The sequence below is a fragment of the Plectrocnemia conspersa genome, unplaced genomic scaffold (genome assembly GCF_051122295.1).
Source record: "Plectrocnemia conspersa isolate PC_06_02 unplaced genomic scaffold, ASM5112229v1 ptg000010l, whole genome shotgun sequence".
NCBI classification, from domain to species: Eukaryota; Metazoa; Arthropoda; class Insecta; order Trichoptera; family Polycentropodidae; genus Plectrocnemia; species Plectrocnemia conspersa.
In genome coordinates, this window is record NW_028277174.1 from 23,260,038 (window position 1) to 23,272,316 (window position 12,279).

Genomic DNA, 12,279 nt, shown 5'->3' on the forward strand with positions numbered 1-12,279 from the left:
AACTATTATTTAGTGGAGTAACGCTTTAATCAAATTTTAAAACTGCATTTCAATGCACAAAAGAAACAACAAATAGATACAAGATCAGAGGCTCATCATAAGAGCTGCGATTCTGCAGCACATAAATTTTGTATACAAACGAGCGATTCAAAAAAAAAAAAAATGCACACAAATCAACTAGTTTTTCATACACTTATCCATAAACAATATACAACAATTTTTTCATTCATATAAATGTATGTATATAATTAGAAAAGATTATCGAGGAACATTCTTAATATCATTTATATCGTCAAACTTGCAGATTACATCTCTTTTGTCATGTTTTTTTTATTCTTTAATGATCAATTTGCACATATTTTTTTAATAACTTACAGCCATCGACGTTAAATCACATGACGCTTAAAAATAAACGAGACGAAAAATAAAACCAAATCTATACAATCACAATAATTAAAAATATAATACGTTCACAATCTATAATCAAATTTATAATGTGCTCTATGTATTCTTTTTTATTATATATGATAAATTGACTATGATTATTGTATTTCATCTAATTTAATAATTTGTCTTTCATATATATTATAATATATAATTTATAAAACAATAAGGGAAATTGACTAAATTTTATTAAAATTCAATATATGTATGTATATTTTTTTTAAATATAATATAAAATTCAATATTTTAAAACTTAAAATAATAAACTCTCTACTATACACTCTCTAGTCAAATAAATTGTGTGTTGTATTTCGTTACATAAAAAAACTAAAGAAGCTCATATTAACAGTTTTTCATTCGATAAATATATTTATAAATGTATATTTAAGTATGGTCAAGTTTTGCACTAAGTTTAATGTAAATTCAGTCCGTAAAAAAGATAAATGCATTAGCAACCTGTCTAAAAGTTGTTTGTTTGCATTTCAATGGATATATAAACGTACGAAATGTGATTCTGATGATCGACGTGTAAACAAACACGTCGACAATAATGTCTGCGTACTTTTGTACAGATTGTCAGAAAGACCGTTGATTTTTCATTTATATATTTCTAATGTCTAAATAAATGCATAAAAAGACGTATAAATGTAACATACATAATAATATAGATTATCGCTACGATATTCCACATTAGCATGTATATAAAATATACATATTTTTATTATATAAAAGCTAAAATAAAAAGAAACAGATTTTCGCCCAAGAATGCAATTCCAAAATGCGATAATATGTTATTAAAAAATTCGTAATGTATTAAATAACGAGTACAAAGATTTACCTAACATTATTATATAAATATCATACGAAAGTTTTATGGTCTATTAAAAAAAAATCCATTCATGAACAGTAAGCTTGTTTCAAATAATAATATAACAATATAGGGTTCAGCGATTTTATTAGCATTGAGCACAAACTTACCCTTAAAACCCTTAATAATCTATACTTTTTAAAACCCATCATTGATGAGATCAGCCTAAAGTCGTCCATCGTTTCGGATAGGTTTAGACGCTAACATACTTTTAATTAATATTTATAATAATTAATAGTTTACACAAGTATGCAGTTTTCGAATAACAACAGTACTAAACGTATCAAAAGTAAATTTAACAAAATCCATAACTAAATAGATTCAATGTGATTGAATATGGGAGAGCACCATTAGAAATACTTAATATTTTTTTTAATCAATATATGTATTTCTTTAAATGTACGCAAGCTTTCATAACATCCGATGCATTCACACAATGATGATAACGTAATTCTTAGAATGACAGATGTACAATATAGTTTAAAGATTTTATTCATATGGCTTTTAAGCTACTAACGAACACACTCAAACGTACATTTTGTTTAAAATAACATATATACACACTCATGTATGATAATACAATCTATGTGCAATATAAATGTTCCCAATAATAAGTTTAGTCATATTTTAGAAACATAACCACTAAACTATACTTGTGTCATTAAAAAAAAAACAATTTGTAACGTTGTATATTTGTAAAATGATAGTACGAACCCTTTGTGCGATTTTACTAACATCATAATATATCATATAGTATAGAGTCATAGAAAAAAGTAAATAAGTATAGTAAAGTTCAATAAAATTCGAAAACTCTCATAATAAATATTTCATAAATTAGTTTAAAAACGTCAACATCTAACTAATATGAATGTTTTTTTTCTTGTTACTCTTCAACAGCAGATAATATATAAACTTGTGTTGATATTCAATTACATTATACCAAATTAACTAATACATACATACAACGTGTACTTGTATATATGTAGGATGGCAGTGACAGAGAAATTTATATACTACGCTTACGACTAAATCGTGTATTTTATCTAATTATTGTGTCATGCAAAATGCACATTGCCAAATTACAACATGTAATAACGTTCAAGAGATATACACATTAATTCAATAACAATTTCAATGGCTCGCTACTGTTTTTAAACTATATATCAGTTTAGCAAAAAATCCGTTACGTTACGTCGAAAAAGAACTATAAAAATGTACAAACTTTAATAGTTATACAAATTATTAACATTTAATAGTAATTATATGTATAGATGTATTTATATATGCACAGAGTGTTAATAATTTAATCGTACGTTAACTATATTATTTATATTTACATTGATTACTGGCGAATGTACAATTGGTGTACATATAATTGCGTACAAATCGAGTATATTATGTATATCGTTTATTCATATAAAATAAGTGTATAGAGAAGCATGGTCATGATCGTATATAATATATTGTTAGAAAATTGCGAAGTTTGATTCGCAAACTGTCGTTTATGATGAAACGTATAGGCGAAAATTGAAGATTGAAAAAAAATGATTTCGTTCATTTTGGACCCTATAAGGGTAAATTGACGCTAATTAATATTTAAATTTATATTTCAAACAAGGTTTTACAATAGCTTAAGAGTAAGCTTTTCTTTAATTATTGTATAATAACTATAATCTTATGTAGTAACTTTTCGTACCCTATATGGATATAGTCTGAAATTTCGATCCTCGTTTCCTTTTTTTATAATTCATTAGTGGATTATTGCTTTCACATTCCATATTAGAAGAAGTTCAAATTTCAGAAAAGAAGCGAAGATTAACAATGTTTAAACGGAATCGATTATATTATAGCATTTAGAGAAAATGTTGCAAACTCCAAGTTGCTTTTTGAAAAATCTTAACATTCAATCACTCTGTTCCGCGTCGCCTTCGACGTCCCTCTCTTGAGTCTCCCTCGAGCGTGAATCTTCAGTTCCTGCGCTGCTCGTGGGCGTCAATTCTTCCATGGCGTGCAGATCTCGCCTGTCGTTCAGGAGATTATTACCGCCTGTCACTAGTGTGTCGAATAAGTTGGACGAAAACGCCGAAGTGCCGTTAGTGGTCGTCTCCTCTTCGATCATGTCCGTCGGATAATTTTGCAAGAATGGATTAGTCGAGCTGTAATTCAAGATGTTGTAACTGGGTATTGTATTCCCGACTTTTGAGCTTTGAGTCGTGTTGAATAAGTCTGATCCGTGAGAGCTGTATGTCGAGGTAGCCTGCTTAGGCAGTCCAATATTGGACGTGTTGAACAAATCGGATGAGGCGTATGTCGCGTACGACGGTACTGCCGAACTGACAGCTACGGAGCTCACCGCAGGCATCTTTTGTCCGTAAGTGATGTTCTTAGTGTTGTATGTATCGTTAGATTTCATGTTAGTTGTGTTCAGATTTGTATGGTTGAACATCGAATCGGTTGTGGTGCTTATGTTGTTGATGGTGCTTTGCAAGTTTGATATCAACGTGTTCTCCATGTTTGTCAAAGATGATGCCGTCAAGTCGGTGAGGAACGGTGAAGCGTTCATTGTCACGGCGATTCCTGCATTCGTACCTGGAATACCCGGCGAAGCAGTGCGCGCCACTACGTGACTGGTCATATTTGGCGAGTCTCTGGGGCTTTTGCCTTGTCCGTTTGTGTAAGGTTGATTAGATTGACTGCCTGTGTAGTATGTGTTGGATTGAGCGGGTGTTTGATGATATGACGGAGTCGTTCTTCCTGTGGTGTTGCTCATCATACCGCCAGCTAGAGAGCTAGTGGCTCTAGCTGGCGAGTGTCTCCCGCTGGATTGGTGCAAGGCCGGAGAATGTCTACCGGTATTGGGCTGGTGGAGAGCAGCTGGAGAGTGTCGTCCCGGCGAAGATTGAACCGCCGGTGAGTGTCGCCCCGATACGACTTGGTGTAAGGCGGGTGAGTGTCGTCCGGTGGTGTTGCTAAAAGCTGGAGAGTGCCTGCCGGCCGTCGATTGATTCAACGGCGAGTTCCGACCTGTTTGCGCTGGAGGGACAGTTTGATAAGTGGGACGAATAGCCGAAGGTCCCGGGGAAGTTCTTGACGATGGTTGTCGCGCGATTGAAGATATAGAGCTACCATGCTTCAACATTTCATTCCCGGATTGGCTGTCGGAACTACTACTTGGTGAACCGGGAGAAGATACTATCACCTAAAATAAACAATAATTAGATTCGCTTGACATTACAAAGTATTAGGTAACCAAACAAGTTCGTGCGGTTTTTGTCAATCATTCGTGGCATTAATGGATTACTCATTTATTAATAACGACGATCTGAGTAATGTATGCTTCTCAACAGATAATAAACAACTACGGCTGAAATCTATACAACTGCTTTAGAAACAGCCTCAGCGTACTGCATGGTGTCGGAAGATGTCACTCTGGCATTGTCCTGCATTCTATTTATTATACTATTATGCATACTCAGAAATTCAAAACGCTTTATATCCTGAATGCAGTGAGCCATCGACTCCTAGTTGTTTTATGACATTCTATGTAAAAACGACAGGTCGGTATTGACGTATCGGAAGATGCCACTCTATCAGTGTCTAGCATCCCATCTATGCGATTTACAATGAGCGGTTGAAAGACAATGTCTGGTAGCTGACCATGCGCAATCTCAAAAGGATATGTGATCTCCGAGTGTCACCACTGTAGAGAAGCAAGTGCTGACACACGAAATTTAGTTGTCCAGCGTGGGTGAAAAGCGTAACGATAGTTTAGGGAAAAATGTCACGGATACGTCGCTGTATGGAATTTGCGTCATGCGTAATGAATGAAGTCAAGCTGCCCCTGAATAAATGCGTTAAAGCGGATACCAGGAGCAGTTGAGTTTTTAGTGGGTACGTATAATATACTATCATTGGCCTTTGTTTGTATCAATTGATATTGGCGTTTGAAGATACATACCCTCAGGACAAGCTATACAGGCGGTCACAGTGTGGCATGAAAAAATCAAAGCTGCTAAAATTGCTTGGCAATTTTAGCAGCTCCACTCAAAATTATTCTGTAGAACTAGAATATCTTATTCAAAAATAACCTTTATATATTTAAGCTTATAAATGCTATAACACACATACTTATAAATTATTTTTGACAAAATGTCAATTGTCAACACAAAAATGAGTTGTTTTTAAATTCATATTTATTATTAATTACTTTTTTAAATATATAAAAACAATAATTTTACATTCAATAAAAAAGGATTTCACTGAAATTTTTTCGTATATTTTTAATGCTAAAGGGTTAAAACATATCTTTGTTGTACCCTTATTAGTAGAGCTACTCTTATAGTGTCATAGTAAGTGTGTCATAGTGTCATAGTAACCATATATTTTACTTTCTGGACCTCATTGCTCTACTATGCACACTTTTGTTAATAATCGCTGTATTCTTTGTTCTGTGGTTACCCTACAGTTGTTTTGATATTTTTAGGTTTGAAATTTGTAAATTTATTGAATTACTATAATACGAAAAACAACCATTTTGTAGTTAATTTGAATTAAAATGTTTATTAATCGCGAAAGATATTTGATGGTTAAGTAGTATTTGATTGTTATATTTTAATGTATTATTTGAGGGGAAGAGGCAACTTAATTTTTTCCTAGGGCGTTAAATAAGATAGAGCTATTTGATTAAAAGCAAATTTTATTATTGCAAGATATTTGAAGACACGTCCATGATAAGGTTTGTGTATTAGTGTAGTAAATCATATATCATCTTTCACAGTATCTAAGCTACTATCACGCTTTTGGCGCTCTATGGAAATTTTATAATTTTAAGAAATATGAGATTGAAGCAAAGCTCCGTAGCGGTAATCTCAAAAACAGAGGACAACGTTTGCCATATTTTTTTAAATGTATTTATTATAAATATTCTGTTGCATATGCCTTATAAAAATAATTCTTAAAAGGGATTCCTCAAAATTTTTTTTTGTTAAAAGTTAAATTTATACGATTTTTTTTAATTGGTAAATTATTGTCGTAATTTCGGAAACAAGTATTAGATGAAAATAATGCAACAGATTAACAGTTGCATTCAGAGCAGGCAGTTAGAAAAGAGACATGGATTTCTAATTGACTATGCACGTTTTATGACCGACTCTGGAAATTATTATGATAAGCGAAAATTTTTTTCCGACTTTCCTGAATATTCATCGGTCAATAAAACATTAAGAATGCTAGGATCAATGACTTAAGAATGACTATATTAGTCTTTAGCAAAGATTCGGTTTCAAGTAAATCTATATAAACCATACTATAAAATGTCATGTAATGGAAAATGACCGTTACTTTGTTTTAATATACAATAAATATCTTATTTACGAATTTGAAAAAATATATTTCGGTACATTTATGTACTATGCGATTTATCGATATATTAAGAAGTAACGCCATTTACTGAAGCAACAAATTACTGCTTCTTATAAAAAAATCACGATTTTTAAATCGAGAGGGGGCTATCATGTTTGCATAAGCTATTGCTTGCGCCGGCTTATCTTACTGTGACTGTCACTCGCGACAGCACAGGTAGGAGGTCAGGCCTAGCATATGTGCACGCAGCGTATTTTAATGAAATAAACTTTTTTTTAAAAGATCCTCGTTTGATTTTTTATGTATTAAACTGCATAAACTTGCTTGGTTACCTGATAATATAATCAGTTATCTAGTCTACTGTTAAAATTACCTGTCGGGAGCGAGGTGGAGCGGGCAGAGGCCCAGTTCGCGGCGATTGAGGACGAAATTGGCCTGCCTTGGCTGATAATTGAGCCTGAAAAAGCAAAAAAAAGCCAATTTTAATTTAAAAAAAGCATAAGCAAATAATCACAATTGTGTTGTATCACATTGTATATTAATTTTCAACGAAATCGGGTTAATTTTTTTCAACTCAGGTATACTTTCAAAGTCAAATTTAACCGCAGATATTTACATATTTAAATTAGTTTTAACTTTAAGTGCGTTCATTTACATGTAAACGTACATATTAAATAACATAATAAATCTACAAAAACTGAAAATTCTTATAAAAGGTATCCCAAGCGGCTATTTAAGCGTTTCGTTTTTGCGTTCAGCTCTAGAGTGCATTAATTATATTAATTAAGAAAGCTTCTTTATAGCTCTAGCTCATTGAATGATGTCATTCATCGGCGCCGTGCCGAATCACTGGATTTCAATGCTCGAAACAAACCCTGTTTTCGTCACGTATGTATCTGTATGTATTTCTTTTTTTTATAATGGTAGTACAAATCGGTTACTTACATGCCCTACCTGTGATGGGGCGAGAGAGGGCCGAACCGATTGAGCTTGCGATGCTGCTGATGCTGCTGCTGCTTGCCGATATTGACTGGCTGAGGGCTGATACTGGCCTAAGGGACCATATACAAGTTTAAAAAAATACAGTTAAATTTCTCAGACGCATGTAGATTAGATTCATTAGATTAAATTCATATTTTAGACATGTGATCGAAAACGATGTAGACAGCAAAACGAGCAAAGTCCATGCTCACAATCCATATAGTAAGTTTTTCAGCTCAAAATAAAATAAAAAACATCATCATGATTAAGCCAAATTTCAATAGTAAAGCATGGATTAAATTTTGGAAAGATTTTTTTAAAGAATCCCAGTGATACGGAAACGAAATCGAACATCATCAATCTATTGTATCGATTTTGTATTACTATTATTATTTTAGAAAACTATATGCTGCTGCTCAACATGCCCTTACTTTGTGTGTGTGGGTGTGTGTGTGCTGATTGTTAATTTTCAAGCCATTCAGCAATAAAATTTTGGATAAAGCTGTCAAAATATTATTTACATTTTCCTCATATAATTGATGAAACACATGCTCGTTAACATTGACCTCGACTATAATATATCTTTTCAATTATTGTCTATTAAACTTCGACTTGACGTGAAATATTATTTTCGTAGTCAAATTGTACACTAGCATCATGTCAACATTTCAAATGACCTATTTTTATAAATAAATTATATATTAAAATAATATGTATGTATGTGTATTATATCATAATAATAATAATAATAATAATAATGATAAAATAATCGAAATTAAATATGAAAAAAATATAAAAGTGGAAGACGTTACTCGCACACACACATTTACACAAACACATTATAGAAAGATGTATTATATAAACACATTAACATCTCAGATCATCTCAGTATCACGTCTAATAAATCTATAATATAAATTAACTGAAAAATACATATTGCAGTTTTATCACTATCGTTATAACAAAATATAATATGAAAAGTCTATTATTATACATTAAACTAAAGCTTGAGCGTAAAAAAGCAGATGCAGATACATTGATCTATATATCACATATAAATATATACAAATTTTGCAGTATATATTATTTTTTCTACAGCTATGTTATCCTACGATGCTGATTAGTGATAGTGATCGGTTCATTTGAAAAATATTTAAAAATCACATCACTTACCAGCATTCTATTTTTCAATACGAAGAAATACTAACTTGTATTTGTCCAGTGCAAAAACTAGTGCTTGTCGACTTTTATACTCGAACACAATCCATTTCTAAGTTCATTCAGATCAAAAAAACAGCTAGCACATATCGTTAACAATAATAAACTATTAATAAAATCGTTTTCGACAATCAAGGATAGTTAGAGAGAGAGATAGAGAGAGAGGTTCTGGTTTATTTGCATTCTCATGCAGGACGTGTTGGCTGGACATGGCCCCGCTTCCGTCCAAGGTGGGGTGTTTGATTAATCAAGGACACACACAATAAGTCTTTGTCCTCTTATCGTGTCTTGGCGTTATTACCTGGCACCATGGAGTGTCCCACTGGAGACGCACTGGCTCTGTTTCCATGCAGCCCTGGCGCTGGCTCGCCGCGCCGAACTGTCTACAAACATACACGCATTAACCACATGCTCGACTCCATTCACCCAGTTTACCATTCAAAAGCTAGACTTTGTCCAAATAAACATACTGTTTAATATATAGTTTAATAATAAAGAACTTTAAAATAAATAAACAGGCAGAAAATAAAAATTAAAAAAATTGCAAAAAATAAAAAGTGGTGCTGATAGAAATATAGTAGTTTAGATGTTTTTGTCAAGTAGTTCCACAATGCAAAATAAATATACTGTTAATAATTATAATAAAATGCAACATGAACTTCCATAATCTTAAATAAAATATTTTTATATTTTTAATACATTGCCTAAATAAAATATTGAGACATCAATCTAACTGTGACAAACCTAAAATATTAATATAGCTTTTAAACTCTCTTATTAAAAAATTGTGTTGCTCAGTTTTTTTATGGTTTTGTTTAAAAACATTCACTGTATATGCACCAGTATCATAAAAAAATATAAACGATAAAATCAATTATAAGATAAATACGGCAAATATTTCAATATGATATTACAATAATTCCTAAATATAATATGTGTATACATCTGTATAAATATAAAAATAATTGTTATACAACATTGACTACTGCTCAGCACAAATAGCAAATCTTTACTGTCATTTTAACAATTGCTTTCAATCAGGGGCGAAAGTAAGTCAAACACATTTTCAACGTCTTCGTGAAATGCTGCGAAAGTTGAGAATGGAACGAATCATTTCTGCAAAATTAAATTTTTGTGAATCTCATGAAAACTAATTGTATTTTAAAATTACGTTTCACCTCTCTTTTCAATACGCATGATTATATTTCACAGTTATTGATCAGCTTTATTAAAATGGCAATGTGGAAATTTGAAAATCTGATTGCAGCATCAAATAAATCGGTATGTAAATGTAACGTGTAAATGAGCGCTCTTCCGAAATAGCAAATATATTTTCAAGATAAAAAACTGCTGTTTAGACTGATTTTATAAAATATAATTGCTGTTTCGGATCTTAACACATAATCGCAAATCAAAGATGAAACGTCAAATGTAAATAATATATCTCCTTTTATAATATTTAAAAATTAATAATGTCGCTCATGATCGGCATTGTAATACGAAAAAATACGCTTTATTATCCATTATCGTAGAATATTGCAAAATGGCTTTTAAAAAACTTTTCTAATATTATAAAAATAAGTATTACTCTACGTATTTTATATTTGGCACTTACGCTTTGGACATCGTGTGGGTGTATATTATCATTTATTAGTGACATTTATCAATTTTGCTTAACCTAGTGGCTTCGGTGAAAACAATCGTTATAGTATCGGTAGTACTACTTCAAATCGGCTCAAATAAAAAACTGTACAAATCAAGAATAACATTACCTGAGTGCTTGGGCGTCGGCCATATTTGCAGCAGATACTTAAGCACCCCGATCGGCTGGGCGTACTCCAGCTCGTTGTTCACCACGTGGGAGTCGGTGGTTGCATGCAGCATCAACGGTGGCGCTAGGGCCGTTGCCAAGTTCTGCGGAGACATTTTATTACGATCCGACACAGACACCACCATCGCCAAATGATCGAGGAGGAATATCAAAGTTGCTCGGTTAGTTCTTGGAAGGCAATCTAATATGCTGAACATCAGTTTTGCGTTGCCTTCTGGATCGTCTGGTAGACACACTCCTAAAAAGTATACCAGATACTGAGTGATAAGCCCTTAAAATGGCATAAGGGAAGGGGCGTTTCGTCTAAGATGGTTCAGTTTATATTTTAATGAATCTTATCTGAACCATCTCAACGATACACAGGCCCGGTTTCAAAACGTACCAGACCCAACGGAAGGCCCATTACCTAAAGCATCGACGGTCATTTGATATAGGCATTTAGTGAACAGTGGTTGTGGCAATTCTCTCAAATAGTCTTTAAGAACTCCTGTGATGACATTTATGTCGGGAACGTTATCGGGCGTCAATTCCACAGATCTACTGTTCCTCTCAAACGCTTCTCGCAAGATTCTCTTCTTAGTGGCTGAACCACATAAGCGATATAAACCTACAATAAAAAAATACATAAATAAAAATCTGCCATAGATTAATTTGAAAATATGCTTATAATTTACCTATGATATCTAATCCTCTTCGTTCAATCTCTTCCACACATCGTCTAATAATAACCGGTACAGGTGGTTGATTAGGCTGCGACGCGCTTCTTGCCGACTCGCGAGCGACAACAGTCTCAAGATCAGCACCGAAGAGAGGCGGATTCAAACCACCACTTCTCGGTATCGTTCCGGATAAACCTCGTCTACGATACAACGTCAATGAGTCTGTATACCGCAATCTTAAGAAAAGCGTACCTATAAAAAAAACATTCAAAATTAACATCCTCTTATAATTGATCATCAAACAATTTAAACACTCACCCCTAGGTTCGATTTTAAGAGCTAACTGATGCAAAGGACTTTGATTGAGTAGTTGAACTAAATTAATTGCTCCCCTATAACAAAGTTTATGCCTATGTTGCGGATCCCATGAATAAACTAGCAGATCCAATTGTCGGTTGTTCACTAAGTCTAATTCGAACGACTCGTCCCAGTCGAATTGTAAATCACCAGTACGGACCTATAATGTACCGATATGTTAAATTATGCGTTGGAATACGTCGATTGTTTTTAAGAGACTCACCACAGTGCGCGCTTTATGTACTCTATCACATTCTAGCACACAATAGAGGTCTCTGGCGGGTTGAGGGGTGGCGTGTGGTGGAGGCGGAGGCGGCGCACCAGGACCCGTGGGAGTTACTGGACCTGAACCTGAAGCACGCAATCCTCTACCGGCTAAGAGATGTAACCACAGCATTCCAGATACACCGCCGGGACCACCACCTCCGACCGCCAAACCGGGCAGTCCGGAGACAGATGATGACATAGTCATGGTGGGCTTATCAAACTTGTACTTCACAAAATCTATCAAAAGTACAATCAAATTAAAAACAGTCAAAGCATTCATGAAATAAAACTTA

At 33.4% G+C, this 12,279-nt stretch overlaps 1 protein-coding gene across 7 annotated transcripts in view; it reads right to left on the minus strand.

Moving 5' to 3' along the window:
- Positions 1 to 2,189: 2,189 nt before the first annotated feature.
- RhoGAP100F (Rho GTPase activating protein at 100F) overlaps positions 2,190 to 12,279 on the minus strand; it is a 39,696-nt gene continuing 29,606 nt past the window's right edge. For 2 of the 7 annotated variants that reach the window (XM_088195114.1, XM_088195117.1), the window contains exons 14-22: positions 11,943 to 12,223; positions 11,681 to 11,879; positions 11,378 to 11,614; positions 11,086 to 11,310; positions 10,645 to 10,941; positions 9,174 to 9,251; positions 7,619 to 7,725; positions 7,047 to 7,130; positions 2,190 to 4,511 (exon numbers count right to left, since the gene is read on the minus strand). In XM_088195114.1, coding sequence (XP_088051240.1) covers positions 3,216 to 4,511; positions 7,047 to 7,130; positions 7,619 to 7,725; positions 9,174 to 9,251; positions 10,645 to 10,941; positions 11,086 to 11,310; positions 11,378 to 11,614; positions 11,681 to 11,879; positions 11,943 to 12,223 — 2,804 coding nt within the window. In that variant the 3' untranslated portion in view covers positions 2,190 to 3,215. Of the gene's footprint in view, positions 4,512 to 7,046; positions 7,131 to 7,618; positions 7,726 to 9,173; positions 9,256 to 10,644; positions 10,942 to 11,085; positions 11,311 to 11,377; positions 11,615 to 11,680; positions 11,880 to 11,942; positions 12,224 to 12,279 lie in introns of all 7 variants that reach the window. The other 5 variants (XM_088195116.1, XM_088195115.1, XM_088195120.1 and 2 more) reach the window with 5 other exon arrangements.